Source organism: Anoplopoma fimbria, chromosome 5 (genome assembly GCF_027596085.1).
Source record: "Anoplopoma fimbria isolate UVic2021 breed Golden Eagle Sablefish chromosome 5, Afim_UVic_2022, whole genome shotgun sequence".
Lineage (NCBI taxonomy): Eukaryota > Metazoa > Chordata > Actinopteri > Perciformes > Anoplopomatidae > Anoplopoma > Anoplopoma fimbria.
The window spans coordinates 8,436,612-8,462,251 of record NC_072453.1 but is presented as its reverse complement, the minus strand read 5'-3'; the positions used below and the strand labels follow the sequence as shown (position 1 = coordinate 8,462,251).

Genomic DNA, 25,640 nt, shown 5'->3' with positions numbered 1-25,640 from the left:
TGAATGTCTTTTTAAAATGTGATTATATTGGTCACAGGTTGTACAATTACAATTAATATTGAAGACATCCAAACCATGAAGGAACACATATGGAATTATGTGGTAAACAAACAAATGCTCAACAAACCAGAATATGTTTTGGGTATCTAGAAAAGCACTATATAAAATGAAAGTATTATTATTATTTTAGATTCTTCAAAGTAGTTGAATGAGAAGGTGTGTCCAAACTTTTGACTGGTTCTGTATATCATCATAGAATAACTAATCAAATAAATGTATTGTAGTGGAAGTATAATGTAGCAACATAGGGGGAAAAAAACTACAAGTAGCTGAATGTTCTACTCGGTCCCAACCTGTCATACTGTTATCCGCCTGGTGACCGCTAGGGGGCAGCAGCGGCGCAACAACGTCCGCTGGAGCTCCAACTACAACAGGAGAAGAATAACCACTTCCGGTTGGACGTAAACAAGAGAAATGGCTGCTTTAGAAGAAATACAGCGTCTCGAGTATTTGTCTCTGGTGTCTAAGGTGTGCACGGAGTTGGAGAATCATCTGGGAATAAGCGAGAAGGATCTGGGTAACGTCAGCATTGTTGTTCTCCTCTAGCTAGCCTACAAAGCTAACAAGCTAGCCGATGTGTCAGAGTCAACACGTGTCATTTGTTTTTGTTTGCAGCTGAGTTTATCATCAGTTTGGCAGAGAAACACCCAACATTTGAGGACTTCAAAGCTTCTCTGGTTGAGAATGGAGCAGACTTCACAGTAAGAGTGAAACAAAACACAACAAAACACATTATTAATGTCTGTTGCCTTTGTTTGTGTTTAAATCCATGTTTATTCTTTCAGGACACCTTTATTGGTAATCTGCTCAGACTTATTCACACTATGAGGTCCTCACCATCGACAAGTAAAGGTACTTAAACTGTCTAATACACATTAACCCTTTCATGCATGGAGGTCACTACAGTGGACAGCTTTTCAAATGTTTTCTTGTATAAGTCTGGGTTTTTAATGGCATAGTTGCACATACAAGACTCCCCGAGATCAGGTTTGTCTCTGGAAACTGAAGCAAACAATGCAAACAGATGCCATGATGCAGCATGCACACGAAGAACCAAGAACATCCCAATATGAATTCAAGAAAGTATTTATTTACAGAAAAGCAACACAGGGATCAAAGAGGACCGTCAGTGGCACCAAGGAAAAGAACATAAATAAACCCACCCCCATTGACAGGTGCTAAACACCCAAAAGTACAGCAGGTGGTGCTCACTCTAATCTGGGGTTTTAACAAAAGGTAAACCTACGTGCATGTAATATGTATACCCAGGGTATCTTACCTATCCTCGTTTGTCCCTGTGCGCACAACAAAGAATTAACACAAGACAAAACAAAAGTAGGCTGCTAAAGTAAATGGTTTTAACAAAGGTGTTTTAACTAAAGATTCATCAGTGAACCAGCAAAACCAAGCAAAATCAACCAGAGCTCAACCAGAGCTCTGCCACAGCTCAACCCAAAAAGCAACAACCTTCTCTAACACAAACAAGGACTATTTAAAGGGGAATGGCTGATAGGAGATCCGGAACAGGTGTGGTGATGATCAATGATTGGAACCAGGTGCGCACATCTGAGAAGGAGGAGACTGAAAACAGTGGGAGGAGACAGAACAACAACACAAACCAACAACACAAAACAGAACACAATACATGTAGGCCTACAACATGTATACATACAAGACACTGTACGTAACAATCTGCATGCAGTGTCTTGTGGCTTTGTGCCCTGGGTTTTTATCATAAACGATAGTCTGCACATTATCTTTGTATATACATATATTATTTTATAGTTTTCACATCTTTATATATAATGTTATTCATTTGTTTGTTAAATACATATTTCTTCAGTTGAAAACAAAAATGCACGCTGTCCACCTGAGTGGACATGTAGAAATCTCTTAAAAGTTATCTTTTAAAGTTCAAATCTTGTTTTTCATGCCTAAAGAGCAATAAAAACACCTGACTGAGGTTGTCATAATTCATGCATGAAAGGGTTAAGTAATAATACCTAATGTTTTACAGCATCATGTTCACTGTTAAACTATATATTCTCTGTTCTTACATCAACCAGAGGTCAAGCCAAAGAGTGAAAAGGACAACCTGAAACATAAATACCCTGCTTTATGTAAACCAGATGACCCTGTGTGGATGGTAAGGCTCTCTTTTATGACTCTACATTTCAGATGCAAATGCAGTTTATAATATTTATTGGGTTATGAAGCTGTTGTCACTCATTATTACCCCCTCTTTCAGATTCCACCTCGCCACACAGAAAAAGATGATGAGCAGGTGGCAGCAGCAGCCATGAAGGAGCTGGAGATGCTTATGCCTAACATCTGTGGAACAAGCTCTGATGATAGGTAAACGTTTTATACTAAAAGTGTGACTGTCATTTGAAAACAATAAACCAATGGACAGTTTATGATCTACATTCTTTGTGTTTTTTTTTTCTCATTTGCGCCTCAGGTCAGTCAGGAATTTGGACAGTACCGGAGGTGGAGACACACACAAACGCCAGCGAAGTCGTTCTCGCTCCAGATCGAGAGAACGTGACGGAGACCAGAACCCCAAGCCCAAAAGGAAACGTCCGTCACGCTGGAGCGACCATCCCCCGAGCCCTCGCAGAGACGATGACATCAACAAGAAGGATGAGGGAGACTCTGACCGCTGTCGGGACAGACTCGTGGATCGGCCTCCGCCAGAAGAGCCTGTTGTGGGCGACATCTACGACGGCAAAATCAGCAGCATTATGCAGTTTGGCTGTTTTGTGCAGCTGGAGGGCCTCAGGTCAGTCAGTGGAAGGTTGTCTTTACAGCCATGCACACCGAAACAATGAGAGGGATGTTTATCCTGTTTTAATGTTTAGTTTTCCTGGATTTCATAGTTGATTGTTTGTCCCAGCCTATTTCTTTTGTGGCTTTATTAGTACAACTGGAAAAAGAGAGAGTGTGGACGACATGCAGCAAAAGGCGGCAGATTAGATTCAAAACTGGGCAGCTGCTTCTAAAATACTTCTAATAATTTGGATATTTCTCCCTAATTGTGTGTAATTTGAGAATTGTTCAGATCATTTTTTCCCTGACTGACTAAAAACATCCACTAGATGTTACGTTGCATTCAGATTTTTGTTTTATACCAGCGTCTGCCTGTTATGTTCTTTTGGTGTTTGCATCTTGATCCTAACCTGTGTTGTGAAACTGTCTGCAGGAAACGCTTTGAGGGCCTGGTGCACATCTCAGAGTTACGCAAAGAAGGTCGCATAGCCAATGTGGCTGATGTGGTCACCAAAGGCCAGAAGGTGAAGGTCAAAGTGCTGTCATTCACCGGAACCAAAGCCAGCCTCAGCATGAAGGTGAGTCACCTTTAAAAGATCGGAAGAAAAGGTGGTTTGTTCATTACACCTTAAGGTAAGGTAGTAATGGTTTAAAGTATTGTAGCTGCTGTTGATTAGTTAAGAACTAAAGGTGAATCATAAATTATGCATTGTTCCCTACTTTCAGACAATGACATGAAATCAAATGTGAGTTTATCACACAGTTTTATGGTTATAACATTTCTGCAAAACTGCAACCTGCTGCCTGCAATGCATAACATGTGTAATTGTTAAACTAATGCATTCATTTTTAAAAGCAGTTTTGACTTGCATCCTATATATAGTAATTGGTTGCTCAAATGTCGCCTAGAAATAATTGGTCACTTGTTTACATGTTTCCAGGATGTCAACCAGGAGACGGGGGAGGACCTGAACCCCAACCGGAGAAGAAACCTGGACACTGGAGTCGGAGACGAGACCATGAGGAACCCTGACCGCCCTGTTGAAGCCAGCATGGTGGAAATAGAGGAGAACCCAACAGAACGCAAACGGCTCGCCAAGATAACCGACCTTGAAAAATGGGAAATCAAACAGGTATTCATGGAACACATTCATGTAAAACAGATAAAGTGTTAAATCCTTCCTCAGGGGTGACGTCGTCCTTGGCTGCTTTTTAACCATCTAGTTAATAAAATATGTTGTCCTGTTCAGATGATTGCAGCCAACGTACTCCCTAAAGAAGAGTTCCCAGAATTTGACGAGGAGACGGGAATCCTTCCTAAAATAGATGACGATGAAGGTAAACTCTACCCTTTTATTCTAAAGTTCTGGCTAAATGAAAGTTATGCTGCATAATAACGTCTCCTCTGTAACGGTTCCCTCCACAGATGAAGAATTAGAGATTGATCTGGTCGAAGATGAACCACCATTCCTGAGGGGACAGACCAAATTTAGCACAAACCTGAGCCCGGTCAAAATAGTAAAGGTAAATATATAGACTTTGTGGTTTGGTTAAATCTATGCAGATCAAACTGAATATTTATCTTAATGACATGTCATGGAAGTGGGCTGTAACTCAGTCACTCACACTTTTTCTGTGTGCAACTTCCAGTGGATATAAATGCTAAATTAAAATTCAAAGCCAAATATAAGATTTTAAAGCTCTTTGAAATTAGTTTATAATTTATGTCTCTCTCTAAATTTGTATTAATCTAGATTATCATTAAACAAACATCATATGTAAGACATTTTCAGAATTGCAGCAGCTATTGCTTTTCTCGCCTGTAGATGGTGCACATCAGTGACGTTACTTATCTTTCCAGCAGACTGCAGTCTCCATAACACAGCGGTTATTTTCCTCATAGGGCAAACATGAGTACATTTCTCAATCTAGTGAACATAATTAAAACTACAATATTGAAGCCAGGACTCTAATTTGAAAGCCTGATATAATATAATGTATCATTTTATACTCAATGGCCATGGGATCAAAAGTTTGTGTTTAATGGGGACATTTTTGTGTGTAAGGGTTTATGTGTGTGTATTTTTGCTGCACAGTTTATTATAGACTCATTATAAGAGCTATATTGAACTTCCAAAATAACAACAACAAAAAAACTCTTTAATAGGTTTTGTTAGAATAGAAAATAGAATTTTTTATTAGAAAACAAAACTATGTCATTTGCATTAACACAGCAAAAATGATCCAAAAATGATAAAGCCCAAAATGTCCTAGGTGAAGCATTTGGTTTAGATATAGTACCTTGGATACCTGGAAGAACTGGGACTTGTATGTTTGTGCTGTAACTACTGATGCAGTTTGATAACATTTGTTTCTCTATGATCAAACCAACAACTGTTTTATATTTTGCCCATCAGAATCCAGATGGCTCCCTCTCCCAAGCAGCCATGATGCAGAGCGCTCTTTCTAAGGAGAGGAGGGAGCTGAAGCAGACGGCTCGCGCAGCAGAGATGGACTCCATCCCTACCGGTATCAACAAGCACTGGACAGACCCCATGCCTGATTGTAAGAACCCGGACTACATTTTCGTAATGATCCAGCAAACTCTTTATGAATGAAGCTGTAGAATTACATGTGTGCAGCACTGACTGTGTGACTTTCAAGCATCAGTGCAACAAACTTTCAAACAGAAAATGAATTCAAGGGCGAAATCAATCTATGTTGTGTCAGAGATTTAAAATGTAGAGAATGAAATTTAACCATCTGTCTTGTGCCAGGCCTATTACACTGTTACATCGTTACCGTGGCATGGCTGGAGATGATTATCTAGCTTCCCCATGAGTTTACGCCGGCACCCATAATGCACTGTGACTCTGTCTTCCGTAGCCTGAGGGGACATCAGAGGGTTTACAAGTTCCTTCCAGTCCTGGTCGCTACCTCTGACTCACAGTTTAATACCAGAAGAGCTTGTTAGGCTATCGAGTTATCATTGCAGTTCATCTTGATTAAACTAAATGGTATGATCTCGCCGGAACTCAACATTAGTCCTGTTCCTCTCCTGTACAGATGAAGGAAGGCAGATTGCTGCCAACTTGAGGGGCATCGGCGCTATGCCTATCGATCTCCCAGCGTGGAAGAGATACGCCTTCGGAGGGAACCAGGTGTCGTATGGCAAGAAGACAGAACTTTCCATCCTGCAGCAGAGAGAGAGTCTGCCTATTTACAAGCTTAAGGAACAGCTTGTTCAGGTAAGATCAGTGTTGAGATGGGAACAAAGACTATGGTGCTGGTCAATTTTGAGTTTATGCATATTTTCCTTCCATAATATGTCTTCTTTTAGACTAGTGGAAAGAAAACAACCAAAATACTAATTTATGTGTTTATCTTTTATATGTTGTCTGTTGATTTCTCAGAAGTTAGCATTAGATAATGCCTCATTTGGATATTTATACATAATATTTCAAAAAACTTGTAACACAAAGAAAAATATCTTAATGTAAGTAGTCAACAGGGGACGTTTCATGGAATCTATTAGTCTCATATTCACTTTATTTACCTGGGGTGTCTCCCCTTAAAAGTAAATTATATTAACGTAATAATAAAAGGGAGAATAAACTTTATTTGTAGAGCACCTTTTGTACAAGAAATGCAAACACTACGTGCTTTACAATGAGGAAATAGACATAGAATGAACATTAAGACTGGGAAAAGGATGGAAAATATAAACACACTTGATAAAAAATAAAGATATGATAGAGCTGAATACATAGAGTGCATTGCATAAAATGGTAAATAAAACAAACAATATTATTAAAATCAGTTTACATAATTTCAGCATGCAAATCAATAAACTGCAGCAGCATCAACAGGTCTCCATTCTCTTCCACTATCTATTATTTCCTTAGTGGTGGAGATTAACGTTTTTAAGACGAAAAAGATCTCTACACAGCGAGACCTTAGTCTGTGAGGCTATAAATATACACAGTAGAACCTACTTTTCCAGAAGGACACAAACTCACCATCACACCAAAATAAGCTTTTTTCAGCCTGAGAGAACAGGGGACTTTTGAAAGATGTCTAAAAGGTGTTGAACGCACCGATGTTTCTATTAACGCACTGTAACATCTCTTTATTACCTTACCAATTAATTATTTCTCTTCACAGGCCGTCCACGATAATCAGATCTTGATCGTCGTTGGAGAGACGGGGTCCGGTAAGACCACGCAGATCACTCAGTACCTGGCGGAGGCGGGCTACACCTCCCGGGGGAAGATCGGCTGCACCCAGCCCCGACGTGTGGCCGCCATGTCCGTGGCCAAGAGAGTCTCTGAGGAGTACGGCTGCCGTCTGGGACAAGAGGTTAGTAATCATCTTCATCCGTACAAGAAATTCATAGTGAGAGCATTTCCTCTCTCCTGTATCATTTATCCATTTCAATATATATTTTACCTTTTAACTTTAGGTTGGTTACACCATTCGATTTGAGGACTGCACCAGTACAGAGACGGTGATCAAGTACATGACGCATGGAATGCTGCAAAGGGAGTGTTTGCTGGACGCAGACATGAGTCTGTATTCCCTCATAATGCTGGATGAGGCCCACGAGAGAACAATCCACACCGATGTGCTCTTCGGACTTCTCAAGAAGGTATTTCTTTACATTCTACAAAATGTTTTCGAAGATGAACAATGCAGTCTCACATGCAGTAACTTCCTCTTATTTCTTTTTAGACAATAAAGAAGCGCAAAGACATGAAGCTGATCGTGTCCTCTGCTACACTGGACGCCGTCAAGTTCTCTCAGTATTTCTTTGAAGCGCCCATCTTCACCATCCCAGGAAGAGCTTTCCCGTGGAGGTTCTCTACACCAAAGAGCCCGAGACAGACTACCTGGACGCCAGCCTCATCACAGTCATGCAGATTCATCTGATGGAGCCTCCAGGTACGGTAGTGTCAGAAGCAGGTTCCTGATCTTGAATTTAAAACAGTTTTAAATGTAAGAAACTTAATCATATCTCTGTAGGAAAAAAATAATTTGACTCTGGTTTTATGTTAAAAACATTTATCTTCCGCCTCGTCGTTTTATCCAGGTGACGTCCTGGTGTTTCTGACTGGACAGGAGGAGATCGACACCGCTTGTGAGATCCTGTACGAGAGAATGAAGTCACTGGGGCCGGATGTTCCTGAGCTGATTATTCTGCCGGTTTACTCTGCTCTGCCCAGTGAGATGCAGACCAGGATCTTTGACCCGGCACCCCCCGGCAGCAGAAAGGTAATAATCTGGACTGGATGAGATTAAACCAGCGAGGTGTTGGGAAACCTGCGATCCCATTCAAGTTCCAAAATAATAGAACACCTGTCTTTGCTGAAAAAGTACATTTTATTATTACATTTTCTTGCCACTCTATGATAGAATTTTAATATATTTGTTTAGCACAAAACAAAAGGAGTTATTCATTTCTGATCCTCTCATTTTTAGGTCATCATTGCCACCAACATTGCTGAGACGTCTCTCACTATTGATGGGATCTACTACGTGGTGGACCCCGGCTTTGTGAAGCAGATCGTGTATAATTCAAAGTCTGGGATCGACCAGCTTGTGGTGACTCCCATATCACAGGTACTTCCATTTTTAACATGTTTTCATTATTTGTAAAGTAAACATTTTAGGGTTTTCCCTAACTGGAAACTTCAGTGGTTTTTATCAGATGCTGAAAAAAACTATTTGTTATATGGACAGGCTTTATTGTCCTGGAGGAAAATTTACGAGTGTGTGATGGTTTTTCAGGCCCAGGCCAAGCAGAGGGCGGGTCGAGCCGGCAGAACGGGCCCAGGGAAGACTTACAGGCTGTACACAGAGAGAGCCTACAGGGACGAGATGCTCACGACCAACGTGCCCGAGATCCAGAGAACCAACTTGGCCAGCACTGTGCTGTCTCTGAAGGTAAAGAAATGTCTTTTTCTAGCACTCACCTGAATCACTTTCCATCTTTCTAACTGTTTTTCTTTCTTCAGTTTTGATAATACAAAGCATGGTCCTTGCCTTGGGATATGACGCATGACATTTGAGATTTTATTCATGACTTTGTTGCACAGATGTTATTATTGTCTTTCTGGTATATTTGTCATTTGTTTTTGTTTGTTTCCTCCACCAGGCCATGGGCATCAATGACCTCCTGTCCTTTGACTTCATGGACGCTCCTCCCATGGAGACTCTGATCACAGCCATGGAGCAGCTCTACACTCTGGGAGCTCTGGATGATGAAGGCTTACTGACACGTCTGGGGAGAAGGGTGAGTAGAATAGGAAAGTTTACTACGTCAGATTGTTGCATTATAACCGATGATACAGCTTTCTTAACTCGTATAATCAGTGCTTCAATGACCAAGTGAGTAATACCTGGAATAGGTTTGTCCTCTTTGTTCCAACCCTCTCTGTTTATGAGAAGTCTGCATATTCTTTTTGTTTGGTCTTCATCATGCATACTATCTGTGTCTGATTAACCCCCGTCTGTGTGTTTCAGATGGCTGAGTTTCCTCTGGAGCCCATGCTGTGTAAGATGTTGATCATGTCCTGCCATCTGGGCTGCAGTGAAGAGATGCTCACCATCGTCTCCATGCTGTCAGTGCAGAACATCTTTTACAGACCAAAGGTTTGTGGCCGATTTACTTCATTAACACACACACACACACACACACACACACACACACACACACACACACACACACACACACACACACAATTACTTGTTTTCTCAAATATTTGTTTTGAAAACATCAGTAAAGCATTTTGAAGGCATCAACATACCTTTTTTAATTTAACATGCATCGTCATAAGACACAAAATTCAATTCTTCCTTCCATTTTCAGGACAAGCAGGCCTTGGCTGACCAGAAAAAGACAAAGTTCTTCCAGCCGGAGGGAGACCACCTGACCCTGCTGTCGGTCTACAACTCCTGGAAGAACAACAAGTTCTCCAACCCCTGGTGCTTCGAGAACTTCATCCAGGCCCGATCCTTAAAGAGAGCTATGGACATCCGTAAGCAGATGCTGAGCATCATGGACAGGTAAACTGAGCATGAAATTCAACTGTGTTTCAATGATTTGTTTGAGTTCTGTCTGCGTATTTCAGTTTTTGTTGTATTGTTGAGAATGGATTGGCAGTAAAACAGACCTTGTATAGTGTAAAATGGAGAAATTACCGTAAAATGTTACAATTTGAATCTAGATATCTCATTTTGAGTTTAGTACACAAATATTTAACAACACTAACTATTCCCCAGACACAAGTTGGACGTGGTATCTTGTGGAACGGCTACCATGCGGGTCCAGAAAGCGATCTGCAGCGGTTTCTTCAGGAACTCTGCCAGGAAGCACCCCCATGATGGGTACCGTACCCTGATTGACCAGCAGGTGGTGTACCTCCACCCCTCCAGCACTCTCTTCAACCGCCAGCCAGAATGGTGAGTCCGTATTGAACTGCTGATTTTAATCTGTATCCCACAAACATGATCTGAGCCTCACTTAGAGCTGTTGTTCTTGTGTCTTCCTGCAGAGTGAGTGTATAAATTGTATGGATTTTTTTATGTATCAATCATTATTATTGCCAGAATTATTAGTTTATGAATTCATATACAGAAAATGAATCAACTTTATTAATTTATCACGTAAAATTCGAATGTTATTTGGTTGCAGCGACATTAGTTTGATCATTTGGCATACTATACAATTACTTTTTGTGCTTTTTTTCAACATCTTATACTATAACTTTTTTCAACATACTATACTATGTATATCTTTTTTTTCTAAATACTATACTATGACTTTTTTCAGAAATACTATATATTTCCATTACTGGTTATTCTGCCAATTACATTCTTCTAAATCATTTAACTTCTTTATCTATTAAAAAATGGAAAAATGCCTATTGCAGTTTCCTAGAGCGTCTTCAAATTGATAGTTTTGAACCGTTCAAAGCCTAAAGATATTCAGTATCATGCAGGACATATAAAAGCTTCAAATCCTCTCAATTGAGAAACTGGAACGACCAAATGTTTGTCACTTTTTCTTGACAACCATCTGCCTCTTTGTTTAAGCTCTAGTGGCAGCCCTACTCATTACTAACTGTATTTTGTCCTCCTCATACTGCCTGTAGGCTTGTGTACCACGAGTTGGTGCTGACCACCAAGGAGTACATGCGGGAGGTGACCACCATCGACCCGCGCTGGCTGGTGGAGTTTGCACCGGCCTTCTACAGAGTCGGCGACCCGACGCGCCTCAGCCGGCAGAAGAGGCAACAGAAACTGGAACCGCTGTACAATCGTTACGAGGAACCCAACGCTTGGAGAATCTCCCGTGCTTTCAGACGGCGCTGATGATCTCTTGTGAGGTGCATGATCACTGAACCTGGACAATCTGCTTATTAACCCTCAATTTATCAGTTTTAAACATGTTTCACAATATGTATTATTCTTTAGTAATTCTTAATTTTGTCTTGTAACTACGAAATAATCAACCTTTTTTTGTAAAATATTGTTTTTCGTAATTGCTGATAAACACTGGATGCACTTTTATTCGTTGCTGCCTCTTTATCATCATCAAACTATAATATGAGGTTTTGGTATACGATACAAATTATTTTTTGTACTCCTTTCGACATACAGTACTTTAACTGTTTTGTACTTTTTTTGAAATACTATGCTTTGACTTTTTTCAACATATTATACTATGACTTTTTTCAACACACAATACAATGACATTTTTGTACTTTTCCCAACATATAATACTAAAACCTTTTGACATTTTTCCGACATACTAGACAATGACTTATTTCGACTCTACTATGACTTTTTTTTTTTACTTTTTCAGACATACTGTACAATGATGGGTTTTTTTTCGCTATACTATACTATACTATGTTTTGTGTACTTTTTTGATTTTTTTTTGTGCTTTTTCCAACATACTATACAGTTACTTTTTGTGCTTTTTTCAACATCTTATACTATGACTTTTTTCAACATACTATACTATGACTTATTTTTCGTCCTTCTACAGTGACTTTTTTTTTTAAATGTTTTTTTAAAAAGTCATAGTATATGTCAAAAATGACAAAAAAGTAATTGTATATTATGTAGGAAGAAGTACAAAAAAATCATAGCATGGTAAATCGGAAAAGAAGTCATATATAGTATGTCGAAAAAAGTACCAGAATGTTAGAAAAAGTACAAAATATAGTATATTGTAAAAAAAGTCATTGTATGTCAGAAATAGTACAAAAAGTATAGTATATTATTCAGAAAATAAAGTCATAGTATAGTATGTCGAAAACATATTATAGTTTATCTATATTATTAAACTATGACTTTATTTTCTAAATATATACTATTCCTTTTTTGTAATGTCTTTGACACACTATACTAGGATTTTCTTGTGCTTTTTCGAGAATCTATAGTAAGACTGTTTTTCTAAAAATATTAAAAAGTGACCCGTTATAGAATAGCCCAATGTGCCTCATCACAAAAAGAACAGGAAAGAATAGTCTCCACTTCAATTTGGGTATTATTATGGGTATTTATTACGCAATCTCTCCAACCACAGTCATGTTTATGGATTGAATAGGCCTCAGATGTGAGAGGAATGCAGCTCTTAAAAACATAACAAAAAAATCCCGAATGAGATTAATTTAAAACAAAAACGCCATAGCCTTATATACAAGTGGATGGGGTGGGCATGTGCAAGAGGTGCATGGGATTTCAGGGTGTGTATGATGATGGGTCAGTACAACAGGAAGATTTCTGAAGGTGGGTAGAAAGGAGGAATGGGTGGGGGCTGGCTTTAGTACATGTAGCCTTTGGAGTAGGGCTGGGGGCCCATGTTTTGTTGTGGGGCTTGTTCCGTGGCATAGGGCACTCCCTCATCCATGTGGGACAGGGGCACTGTGTCCTCCTCGTTGACGTAGCGCTCAAACTCGGCCTTCAGGCTGGGCCGCTGATTGTCGGGGAAGGCCAGGGAGATGAGGGCCTCGGGCTCACACACAAACTTGTAAACATAGCGCTCCCCTGCCACCTGGAGAGGGAAAGGACACGGCTCCAGTCAAGATCACTACTTTTCCAGTTTAACAGACTTCCAGTTGCTCAGAGGTACCCTCCTATAACATACTGTTCTATGCCTTTTATCGCATACTATAATATGATTCTTTAAAGGCATACTGTACTGACATTTTTTATACACTACACTAGGACATTTATGGTGTACTATACTAGACCATTTAATGGACCACTTAATTTGCTATTTCATTAAACAGAAAGACTCTCCAATGAATCCTTTGACCACTTCTGGATCAAAATGATCTTTAAACAGCTTATTAACAATTACAACTGCATTCTTGATGGATTGTTGTAAAAAGCCTTTGTGCCATCCTAGAGGAGGATCAACACCAGCCAAATGGATTATTTACAACCAGGAAACCTAAAAGTTATTGTCATTTATGCTAATAGCCGTTAAACAAATCATCTGTAAATGATTATTAGCCATTAGTAACAGCTAATTAACCCTTTATAACAGCATGTTTTAATAAAGTGGACGTACTATGAATACATATGGAAGGAAACTTTAGCAAGCCTAAGGTTTAAGGAAAAGTAAAAAAAAATCTACTACTTTAAATACATAAGGGGATATACAGTTTTAAGGGACAATGGTTTCTAACTTTAAGATTAAATCCTTTTAAAATAAAGACATATTTAAAAGTGTGTGTTTTGTACCTTCTGCATGATTCCCTTCTCATAGTAGTAGCGCAGAGAGCGACTGAGCTTGTCATAGTTCATGGCCGGACGGTTCTTCTGCATGCCCCACAGCCTGGCAACCTGAGAAGGGGAGAAGACGGAAGAAGGAAATGGCTGTGGTTACACTTCTGGCTTCAGTTCAGCTCTGGTGAGGTTAATCTAAAGGCGAGTGCTTATTTGCATGATTGTTGAAGGGCTTAAGAACATAACCCTCCTCAAATGTCACGGCAACAAAAGAGAATTGTTGGTGTCAGCATTTTTTTGTTCCTGAATTTAATATTCCCCCAAATCACAATTATACACAGTTGTGTGTATTTCCATTCTGTGACCACTAGGGGTCCTCTGTGACAAGCTAAAGTCTTCACTGCTCTTTAACTAAACAGCGTCAACATGCCAAGACCAGGGCGAGTCCCCACATGTGGATTCACTTCCTTTTTATGTAACCCATTACCACTTGAATGCAACCAGAGTCCCACAGTGTTCACAGTGAACTAAGAGTCATGGCTGGTTGTCAGAGGCAGAGCCAATGAAATACACTCGCAACCCAAAATTGAACTCTCAGCTGACGAGGGACCCTCTAACTCTGATAGAAAAAAATTAGTGTCTCGCAGCCCCACACAGGCAAAGGGGAAGTAAATCAAATCATCTCACAACAGTGAATGATCTTAATGTTGACAAACATCTGAGATATGGGAATAAAGTGTAAAGCTGGGGGGGGAGGGCGGGGGAGAAACTGAGATTCATGACTCAGGAAGAGACAGGTTGTATCCCACAGTGGCCATCCAGCCAGCAGCCCTGTTTGATCTCTGAGTGTGCTCTCAGCCCTAATTGCTCTTGTAAAACTCTTACCGCATACATTTTTAATGTACAGTGAAAAGATAATGGAAAACACACAGTATAGACCTATCCGTATTAGGACCCACCCAGATGGACGCCTTCGGATTCGTCCAATCAAATTGCAGACTTAAACATCGCAGAAAACGTCTCGACTAAAGCAATGTGAGGAGGTGAGAGACAACGGGGGTGTTGGATGATTCTGTGATAGCGCTTGTCCTTCATTTATCAATCCGGTGTTTCATGTGTTGAATAATGAATGGGGGACTAATGGAAGATGGATAAGAGAATAGACTGATGAGGAAAGTGGCCAAATCTCACTTCTAGGTAGCGCCTAAAAACCCTGCTATCATAAATCCATTCAAAGAAGAACTCATGTGCTGTCTTTATCAGATTGATATTAACATTGTGATCTCTATCAACACAAAAAAATAGTGCTGATGCATCTTAAAGGGCACGTTTTCATAAAAAAAAAACATACTTTTAAGGGGATATTAATACAGTTTTGATAGAAAAAGGCTATGGCCTAAAAAAACCTATAGATCCTTTTTTATTATTCGTCAAAACTGAGCAAGATAATCATCAACACAAATGCATAAGGACCTGAAGATGCTGTTGCATTAATGTCTGCTAGATGCTTTCTTCAAAAGAAAAACCTAAGACGTTGTGTTGAAGTCAAATCAAAAAGTTACACCATCTCTTTCATAATTAAATTCAATACTTTAGCTTTTAAAATACTGTGAGTAATTGAGAAAAGTCTACAAAACTGCACCTCTACTCTACGACACAATATTCCTGTTTATGTTGTCTCAAAAGACAAATGTACAATTTTTGATTAAAAGAAAAAGATAGTTTCAGACAAACCTCTTCAGGTTCGATGAGCTTGAACTCCATGCCGCGGCCGGTCCAGGCGATGAAGTGGGCATTGCCCGGGTCGTCCAGCAGGGCCACCAGGAACTGCCAGAGCTGCAAAGAGCCGCGGCGCTGGTAAGGTGTGCCCTCGCGAAAAACGCTTCCCCCCTCCTGCTTCACCTCACCTGGAACGAGGAGACAAGAGACTGGAGGTCAGTGTGTTTATGGGCATATGATTACAAATGGACCAGTAGTCACTGAATCTGACCAGCTTATGATGCAACTCAAACATCTTTGTAGTTTACACACAGCCAAGTTTACTTTATTCATTTTCTGCACTTTAATCTGCATCAGTCCGTTAAGATTCAATCATGAAATTAGGGTCTAAAATATTCCTATTCTACATGTACAAACAAGGACATTTTGACCAGCCAAACAGCTGGAAGAAGTTGCTGAATTGTAGTGGGGCCAGTACATCATTAAGTCATCTAATCTTGATTGTTCATGTTTGCATACTGACGTAAACTGAATCAAATGCTTATTAACTACCGCTTATCAAATTTACCACTAAAAAGGGCAGCAGTGTGTTTAGTAGAGACGGAAATAGGAACAATGGTATGTGACTGAGAAAGAAAACTGAAGGTAAAACAAAGAACAAAGGAATTTAAAAGCAAGAAGAAGATGCATACTACTTCTGACAAAAATAAAAACAAATGATTGCGTTAACTGGTTGAAACAATATGTAGGTAAACTGACACTGATTAGCTCTTGGTTGTTTACGTGTTACCGGATATGTTGTCCACAAGTGACAGAACACGAGAAGCTCAGCTAAGTTACTGCTGTTGTTTCTCTATGAACTTGCACACTTCACTGGTTCAACCAGTGCTGACACCCTCGGGCTCTCCACTCAATCTCCTTTAGCGTCAATCACCAACAACACCATGGGAAACTGCTCGTCTCTCTTCTCACCGTGACAGAGGAGCTCCACATCGTGTGTGTGTGTGTGTGTGTGTGTGTGTGTGTGTGTGTGTGTGTGTGTGTGTGTGTGTGTGTGTGTGTGTGTGTGTGTGTGTGTGTGTGTGTGTGTGTGTGTGTGTGTGTGTGTGTGTGTGTGTGTGTGTGTGTGTGCGCGGAATGCGAATTCTCTAACTAAGCTTGTGAGTACACGAAGAACCATGTACCTCTCACACAAGGATCCATGACGTCTATGAGATGATATTCATGTATATAGAGTTTCTCTCCTAAACCTGCTGTCATCCAACTAACACCTAACCAAGTGGATTGCAGTGGGCACATATAATTCTGTGTAAATGCAGGGGGATTATGGGTGCAGCTGGCTCACCTTCGAACTTCTCTGGAACCACACGGGAGTCGTTTTCAAACAGATAACCTGGGAGACAAAGGGAGAGCTGTGTTAGAGTTTCAAGGGTTCTAGATTCTTAGCACAACTAGGTTGCTCATCTGGGATCCGTGCCAAGCTTCGAATAACCTCTCAAACAAAATACAAGGATCTATTCACGCATGAATAACAATAAGCTAATAAGTGTGTACTCTGCTTTTACATAAGTAGAATAGAGCACTCCAGTAACAGGGAGAGGATTTCATATTGGAAACATTTGAAACAGTCTTGGATGTTTTGCTCCCATTTTCAGTGCCAGTATTATTGTTATTGTTGTAACATCGTAGGAGTCATTCAGTCTGTTGGTGAATAAGAATTTGAATTACACAAAATGGTGCAACAATGAGAGTGAAGGGAAAGAAGGTTTTCCTTTTTTTTGGCTGGGGAAATGCTGTGCCTTTTTCCAGGAGTTATGTTTATTCTGGGATTCTTGAGGCAGGGGTGAGGCGAGAGCCTCTGCCAATGGAAACATAGACACACCGCTGGTTAGCCAATGGAAACACGGACACTCCGCGCCGGTTAGCCAATGACCGCAGAGCTCTAACCAGCGGAGGCTCAATGAAGATAAAGCATCGCAGAGGAGATTGGAAACATGCAATTGAAATATTGACATCACTACGAGTCCTTTAAAAGGAAAACAACTATACTTTAGCAGAGGCCTATAAAAGGGGGACAAATATGATGTTACCTTCATTGCTGTGCTGGGGGTTTGGGTAGCCCTCATTGTGGTGGTACATAGAGGGACATCCAGGCACATCTGGAACAGAACACAAAAAGCCATAGGTCAAATTTGAGTTTATTTAATCAGTTTAACAGTGGTTGACACAGTGAACAATGATAGATAGATGTACAGATATTCAACCTATCTATCTATCCATCCATTCTCTTTCCCAGTTGTCCCAGTGAAAGAAAATTCGATTTTTCAGCCAAAACGGTGTTTTATCAAACATCAAATTAAGTGGCAGAATGGAAATTGCTCACAAGGGGTTGATTGTTGGAGAATAATCCCTCAAAGGGTTTATAAATTCAAGTAAATAAAACCAAATTTACTGCTTACTAAGCCAATAACAGCTGGGTATATTAAACGGATATTTTGTGTGATCACCCTGAACATTTCAAGGACAAACTGCATTTATCATATCACTTCTCTTGTCTCGGGTGGTATTTTTAGGCCATGAGCAAGCACCTTCACCAGACCAGAAACGTGCAACAGTATACAGTGTCTGCACTTTATCTGGGCACTATTGACTGACCCAAATAGGTGCATTCACCGAAATAGATTTTATATTCCTCCTCATAAACCTTTGGGCAAAACTCTCTGCAAGTTGGAACACGGCAAAGTTTTTACAAAAGTTTTTGTGATCCGTATCCTGAGAGATCCTTAGCTTTGGCTGTCTGTGAATACAAATAAAAAGGTGTAACATCGATTCTTCTATATAGCTTTGTCCTTTTTTGTCCCGTATGTCAACTGTATGAACGAGACACAAGCGAGAGCATAAAAACAGAAAAGGTGCAGCTCTTTGCCTCTGGCTCTGGCCGTGACTCACTCCTGGGGAATGCAGCTGCAGCACTGCGACTGTGATAAGATGCCACTGGGGAAAAATCAAACCCTCCATTCTGGGGCAGCAGCACTCGATCATACTGTAAATAATATGTCTGCCAGCAACGGCAGACTCCCACTAGGGAGTGATCGGCAGATTGGGTGTGAGAGCAGCGGGGTTAATTGTGATCCGAGTGGCATGACCATTTTGTGTCTTTCATGCAACACAATAGCAGTGATTAAGAGCAAGAATGACAATTTGTGTGTGAAACTAGTCTCAGTCTGAAGCCTGCTTTTCTAAACGGGGCTGTAGACTTGTGGCATTTGGCTTTCATTGTTCACATTAAAAGGAAAACACTGGCGTTGTTGTCTTTACACGCTATTTACGTCAATCCACCTCTTTTGTATGCTCAAGTACTATTTTCCCATTACATGCCCATGACCTTACAGTTTGAGACACGTTTTCTTTCTATGAAATGACGATAACAACATTATGAGTCAGCAGCAAATAAACAACAATCATAGCTCATTTCTTAATCTGTCTTTATGAACCAATTCAATGTTTTGTTTGCCGGTTGCATTCATTCAAAAGCTCCTTTAAAAACACAAAATATCCAATTAACTGCCTAAATGAAACAATATATTTTTTATTTAGTCTGCAAATTAGATTTACATAACTTTGAATGGTGACAGTTAAGCTTTCACTAATGTTTTTGATTGAACTTTTAAAAGACTACTTGCCTAAGCCCTTTTGAGCATATTAATATTTCTATAAATGCCTTTTACTTGCAGCATTCCTTTCATACAGACATCTGTACATTGTTTATTGAGAGATCTAGTGGTAATCTTTAAAGGAAGTACAAAGGGAAATTTGTTTGCATTCTCCAGAGTCGGACAGATTCATTTGAAACATTATCTTAAAGTTTAAGGCTTCTGTTCTCCTCTATTATCTCATGAAAAGTGTGGTGTATTGTATAAGTGTCTACAAACAAGTGATAAACTTTGATCTTTTACGTCTGATCCGTCTCTGCTGTTGGTTAAACTCATATATGAGTCACTCCTCAGGAAACTCCACCAAATACAACTTTCTCCTCCACCCTGCAGTTATCACCAGAAAAACATCCTTTTGTACTTTCCCCTTTCTTTCTCAAGGTTGTTTGATTCCTTGTCAGTGCTATCCAGTCCAACCTTTTACAAGCTGCAGGTATAAAAACATAAGAGAGTGAAAAGAATTGGGTCGCTTTTCTTTGGGTTTTTATTATGCATAAAGTATGCTGGTTTCAGCGCTGGAAGGCATGCTTTGTAGCCATCCACTAAAGTGCATGTGGGACCTGTGGGGATCTCAACAATAGCTTTTAGGTCCTATAGCAGCCTTGATACAGGTGAATGAGGACACGATGTATGGGGAGTGTTATATTTCTCTCCTTGTTCTTTTAAATTCAGAGAGGCGAGCAGAGGAGCTGGTGTCTGAGCTCTCCAGTGGTTCAGCTTGTTTTTAAAAGCGCCAGCGCTGGCTACTCCACCCTGTACCCCCCCCCCATCGCCCCCTACACCCTCCCCCTCACCCTCTCCCAAAGCCCAGCCAGTGAGAGGTTCGGGTTACTGCGGCCACGCTCATTTTTCCATTATGAGTTCATCTGCCTGCAGAAAAAGGAAGCCGCTGGTGCAACCTGAGACTCTGGAGCACTCCACCAGGGACTCTAGTCTTTCCAGTGCCCTCCATTTTCTCAATGAAATTCCTCTGCCTCTCTCTCTCACAGAGAGAGGTGGAAGGGGGAGGGAGTGAGAGGGGTAAGGACGGAGGGAGGAGTGTAGCTGCAGGAGAAAAAAACATTTTTTTTTCTCCTTTTCTTTGCGAAGTGTCAGAGAGTTGAAAGGAGGAGTTTTGGAGGCAGGGAGGGAGTCGGGTCGGGGTGTAGATACAGTGAAGAAGTTTGTTTTGCCTTTTGGACATTTTGTTCTTGAGTTAGCTTTGCACACAGGGGAGGGTTTGTCTTCAAAAGGGGACTTTTTTTTGAGACGGCTTGTGATGCCAAACACTCCTTATAAACCATTTCAACCATTGTAAAGATTCAAGCTTCAGTTCACGGGTACATACTGTATTTGATGTTATGTACACAAATGAGATGAAACTGATCCGTGCATTTTTCTCTGTCTCTCTAAAAATACAATCCAAAACACACAAATCGCTGAGTTTTACTTTTTCGTAGCACCAAACCTTCAGTAACCTTGCAAGTTAATTTAATATGCCTCCATATTCCTGTAACAGTTAATGTATAAATCAATTTTTTGATTTTTGTTAATTTAATAAACTGCCAAACATTTGTTCGTTCTAGCCTCTAAAATGTGAAGATTTGCTGCATGTGTCCGTCATAAATCACGTTTATAAATGTCTTTGGGTTTTGGACAGTTGCTTGGACAAAACAAGCTATTTTAACCTTCAATTTTTCACCTTGGGTCTGGGAGAATGTTGAGAATTTTCACTTCTGATAACTCATATACTCGATCATTGATCAATTAATTAGAAAAAGAATTATAGTCTCCTATTCACATATTTCACCCACTTGCTCAGAATCATTGAAAAGCCTGCATTATAAATTTTTTAACATACTGTAGTGACTTAAGTCTGAGTCACTCACCAGGTTCATAGGTGTAGTCTGTGGGCTCCTGCTTCACCATCATGTGGGCTGGTGGGAACCTGTGTGGGTGTGGGTGAGGGTGTGAGTGTGGATGTTGGTGGGGTTGAGGGTGAGGTCCGTGCCCGTGTCCCGGTCCGCTCCCGTGTCCAGGCCCCGCCATGTGAGCCGCCCGCTCATACAACGGGTCTAGGTATTCTTGTTTAAAGCTCTGCTGCAGGTAGGGCATGCAGGGGTCGGAGTGCTGCCGATGATAACCGCCACCTCCACCTCCACCACCTCCGCCCCCTGGACCTCCACCAGCTCCACTGCTGCCATGACCCGCAGGGGCAGATGGCATACGCTGAAAGGCCTGGCCTGGTGGTTGGAACTGGGGACACATGGGGTCACCTGAGGGGCCCTGATACCTGGAGCTGAGAAATGAGATACAGCAGCTCATTTCATGATCTCATGCAACTCTACAAAATAGTATACATGTGTTGTTTAGATCACATTTATACTGCAAATACACTTTTTTACCATTGTCATTATATAAATTTACAGAATTCTATAGTTTTATTCCATAAAAATAATAATTTAAAATGTAATTCAAGCATGTGAACACAATGTTTACAATAAAAAAATAATCAACAGCAGTACCCATCGGCCCAGTATTAACAAATGCTGCTCTCGTTAATGTTATGGTTTTGTTAAAATGTGGTAAAATGTCAATCACAGCTGCTGCCAAGACTTTAGTGTTGTGTCACCTGGCGTTGATGGGGTAACTGTTGCTGGGCAGTGGCTGGGAGGTGGCAGCGGGGTTCATGTAGCCAGCATCGGGCCGTCCGGCCGTGGCGGGTTTCGGGGAGTAATGCTGCTGCATAGGAGACATGGGGGTCCCTGGGCAGGAGCTCTTAGCTCCTCCCACAGCCCTTTTCTGCTCATAGGCACTGAAAAACACAAAACACACCCATGAGTACATGCATGCATGCATAAAGGCACATGTAACAGCAGGGTCGTACTGGGGAGGGTCAATACAGCAAACAGGGCTAATGGGAGCTCTCTGGTGGGGGGTTGGTGGTCAATAGCATGTGGTCAGTGTTTTAGCTGTGCTGACTTATGCATGACAGCTGAGCAGTGCTGGGTCACTGGATAACGGTTGTTATGGAAAATGGGAAAAAAAAAGTATTGTTCTGTGCTTAGTAACAAAATTATGTCAGTAAATATGCAGAGGGACATAAATCAGCTTTTGTATTAGTGCCCCAATAAAAATAAATAATCCAAATAAAAGCTTAAAAAAGCTTAGAGGAAGTCTGGTATAGACTAAGAGGGGGAAATGACAAAGCCAACATTCAGAGAAAGGATGAGAAACAAAAAACCTACAAAGTATAATTCCACTTATTGTTTTATATCACTAGAGGCACTTATGAATATTTTTTTTGTGTTGCACTTTGGGTACAGTGTCCCTTTGAAACACATCAAAGGTTCAGGGACAACATACTTTAAACAACATGTACTTTATTAGGAGAACCTGGACGTACCTGGCATAAAGGCACTGCTCTCCACTCGGGTAGCTGAAGCTCTGCTTGTGGCTACAGGACTGGCTGGGGTCGGATCCCGGGCTCTGCGGTTCCTTCTTGATGGTGACAGGAGGGCTGTGAAATGCCACTGCTACAAGAGAGAATAAACAGAAAGCAGAGATGAAGGTTGGCACACACACAAAAATAGGGCTTTGTATATTCTTTTCTCATTCAGCCCTGCCCCGATACTATGGTCGTTAAGCTTAAATGCAAAAGGAAATACTTCTGTCTGCACAGGAATCTCTTTTACGTGCCAGCCAAAATGCTTAAGTGACTGTCAGCTGCAAAACACAGGGCAACAGACAGACACGTATAAACACACACTTACATACACACTGAGGAGATCAGGCACACTAAAAACACACACACGCTCACACACGACTGCATTCCAGCAGTCATTTGGAAGCCCAAAGTGTCCTCGCCCACTTTTCTTCACTCTTCCAGACACAACAGCAGCCAAAACTTCCTCTGTCAAAGTCAAGCTTAAAGCTAAACAACTCTACGGGCCAGAGAGATGTCTGTGGACTGATGAAAGCAAATGTCACACCTCTGTTAGAGCAGCATATACACTGATTCTATGTCCCTGCATTCTTTCCTATTGGTATCCAGATGTAAGCCATCTCTTGTACGCTTCACTTTTTGCCTTAGAGTTTAGACGGTAACAAGGATAATAACATGATAATGCCACGTCTACACTCAAAGTCCATAATAATAAGCAATATTTCTGCCGTTTCATTTCCCCCCAAAGGCATTCATTCAATCGCCAGCACACCGAACTGTCTATCAAGCTGAACTGCTGGAGGGGACCTTTGCCTTGATGGCCACAAAAACCACCCAAAGTGGAGCTTCAAACTGTGCCGAGGGCTTGTGTTTATTATGTGAGGGGAGGTTTTCACCCGGAGAACTGTACAGGATGTTTTTCTGGTCCCGACAGGGTAAACAGCAGCAGCTGTGCACTTCCAGCTGGGGAGGCCTGTATTTATGTGTGTGCACGAGTTTGTATGTGTGCGTATTAGAAATCTCGGCTAGTCTGAATCTATGTGCATGCTCGTGAATGTGTGTGTGCTTAAATGTGTGTCTGTGTGTGCAGTGGGTGTGGAACTGACGGAGCAGGCCACACTGAAAGCTCAGCCCAGGTAATTACATACCGACATCCATTCACAAAAAAAGGAGGAGAAAAAATGTCTGGCTGACTGAATGGGGCCAGAGATGACTCCTCCACTAAGGCGAGAGATAGAAAGTGAAAAAACAAAAAGGAGGACACAGAGTGACCAAAAAGTGACAAGAGATTATAGTGACATAAAACAAACTGCCTCAAGGATCCGTTGTCACACTCAGGATTGTCCCTCAACTCTCAACTTTGAGGAAGTAGGGAGAAATGCGTTGTTAAAAACTAGAATAAAAAGCAAAGATTCAAACCGGTTTCATTTAATTTTCATTTAACTTGATTAGTCGATCAACAAAAAAGTTAAAACTACGATAATCTATGTATCTTTTAAGGCATTCATAAAAAGGTGAAAATGCAGTCCTGCTTCTCAAATAGAAAGATTTGTTGTTTAATTCATTGTAAATTGAATAATTTGAGTTGTTTGGTGGACAAAACAAGCAAATATAAGTTGTCACTTGGGATTCTAGGAAATTTGTATTTCCAACTTTTCAGTATTAACTGATAATAAAAAGAAAAAACTGCTAAAAATCCACAAAAAAAGCTTTACTGCAGACCCAGATCCATTTTCTACTTTTATACATTTTCAATTAGTATTCAAAATGAGTAAGTAGTGATGACTATGGTATCAAACAGCTTAGATGGGTTATCATTCATGAACCCCTACATAATCTTGTGTGCTCATATTTTTTTTTTTCAATTTGAAGGATTCTTCTGGTATTTCAGCTAAAAAAAATAAAGAAATCCTTCCTGTTGCTATTCAGATGTTTATTTAACTGTTTGATTCTCACTCGTCTCCTGATTTGGAGCGTGAATGAAATGATAAACTGAGTCCAACAATCAAAACAGCACTACTCATCATCATAACCGTCCTATTTTTGGTCTGTACTCACTCTCCCATGGCAGGCAGGCAGGTGAGGAAGTGTTGGCTTTACCGGAGGATCAACGGGATTAGAGAGCATTTACCCAGATTTCCCAGACAGACGCGACGGGATTCCAGCCTCCTTTAAGTCTCCGACAGCTAGTCTGCTGGCGCACAGAGGGTGGCACACCGCTCTGATAATACTAGTGTGTTTGTCTATTGACATTCCCCCCTTTCTCTGCCATGGTCATGAACTGCAAACAATCCTCAGAGAGTGTACACTCACGGTGCAGCCAAGTGGAGCCACTAATGCGATTGGCAGGAATATTTCCCTTGATGTGGCTCTCGGTTTATGAGGATGTTCCATTTCAAACAGCCCTGCCTGGGAACGGTGTCAGCTGTGCGTGTGTGTGTGTGTGTGTGTGTGTGTGTGTGTGTGTGTGTGTGTGTGTGTGTGTGTGTGTGTGTGTGTGTGTGTGTGTGTGTGTATGTGCGTGTTTGAGCTATTTGTGTGTGTCCTTTCTGGAATATTAATTAATCTGGTAAATGAGCTTTCGGGCAGCGTTTCGTGTTTGTGTATTTGCCTGTGATTGTAATTGCTGTCTGCTGCATCGCTTGCGTTTCCAATTAGATAGAGATGGTTGATGTTCCCATTCGGGTGTAGGAATTAGAGGGAACTAAACAGAAAATTAAAAACACTTAACATAAACTTAATTCCTGAGATTCTGAATTGCCTTCTGATTTCGATTAATAAACACATTTGAACAATACTTGAGAGTCTACAGCCCATGCTAGAGTCTCTCTGAGGCTTCAGCATTTCCAACATGCTCACAATGACAATACTAAGATGCTTCTGTTTAGCAGGTATAATGTTGACCACCTTTACTTTAATACAGATGTGGCTAATGGGAATGTTCATTACAAGTATTGGTTCATAAACCAAAGTCAGGGGATCACCAAGGTTATTTCTATTAATTTTGCTCAAATCGTCTGATAGGCTCACGTTTCTGCACAAATCTTAATTCTGCTCTTAAAAAGGTTGACTTGCAGATCAGAATTTGTTTTGTGCTCTCTCTAATCGTTTGTCATCAGTATATTTCCATTGACGCCAACGACTGAACCACATTTTATGGCAATCCATCCAACAGTTGTTGATACATTTTACTCAAAAACTCAAACGTCAAC

General features: G+C 40.8%; 2 protein-coding genes across 3 annotated transcripts in view; one reads left to right on the top strand and one right to left on the bottom strand.

Moving 5' to 3' along the window:
• The first annotated feature begins 466 nt into the window (after positions 1 to 466).
• Positions 467 to 11,394, top strand: LOC129090966 (ATP-dependent RNA helicase DHX8-like). The gene is given in 24 exon segments (XM_054598364.1): positions 467 to 577; positions 676 to 761; positions 846 to 912; positions 2,127 to 2,206; positions 2,309 to 2,415; positions 2,522 to 2,842; positions 3,263 to 3,407; positions 3,771 to 3,962; positions 4,080 to 4,167; positions 4,256 to 4,353; positions 5,247 to 5,394; positions 5,896 to 6,077; positions 6,994 to 7,188; positions 7,292 to 7,477; positions 7,561 to 7,669; positions 7,672 to 7,770; positions 7,919 to 8,100; positions 8,308 to 8,448; positions 8,617 to 8,772; positions 8,984 to 9,121; positions 9,352 to 9,480; positions 9,698 to 9,894; positions 10,111 to 10,290; positions 10,983 to 11,394. Coding segments are annotated over 24 exon segments (3,549 nt in total). The 5' UTR covers positions 467 to 474; the 3' UTR covers positions 11,203 to 11,394.
• A 991-nt stretch (positions 11,395 to 12,385) lies between these two features.
• Positions 12,386 to 25,640, bottom strand: part of etv4 (ETS variant transcription factor 4) — a 34,192-nt gene continuing 20,937 nt past the window's right edge. For both annotated transcript variants that reach the window (XM_054598365.1, XM_054598366.1), the window contains 8 exons: positions 22,390 to 22,519; positions 21,616 to 21,798; positions 20,873 to 21,282; positions 17,382 to 17,450; positions 16,637 to 16,684; positions 15,307 to 15,479; positions 13,588 to 13,689; positions 12,386 to 12,892 (listed from right to left, as the gene is read on the bottom strand). In XM_054598365.1, the coding sequence (XP_054454340.1) occupies positions 12,662 to 12,892; positions 13,588 to 13,689; positions 15,307 to 15,479; positions 16,637 to 16,684; positions 17,382 to 17,450; positions 20,873 to 21,282; positions 21,616 to 21,798; positions 22,390 to 22,519 (1,346 nt within the window). In that variant the 3' untranslated portion in view covers positions 12,386 to 12,661. The remainder of the gene's footprint in view (positions 12,893 to 13,587; positions 13,690 to 15,306; positions 15,480 to 16,636; positions 16,685 to 17,381; positions 17,451 to 20,872; positions 21,283 to 21,615; positions 21,799 to 22,389; positions 22,520 to 25,640) is intronic.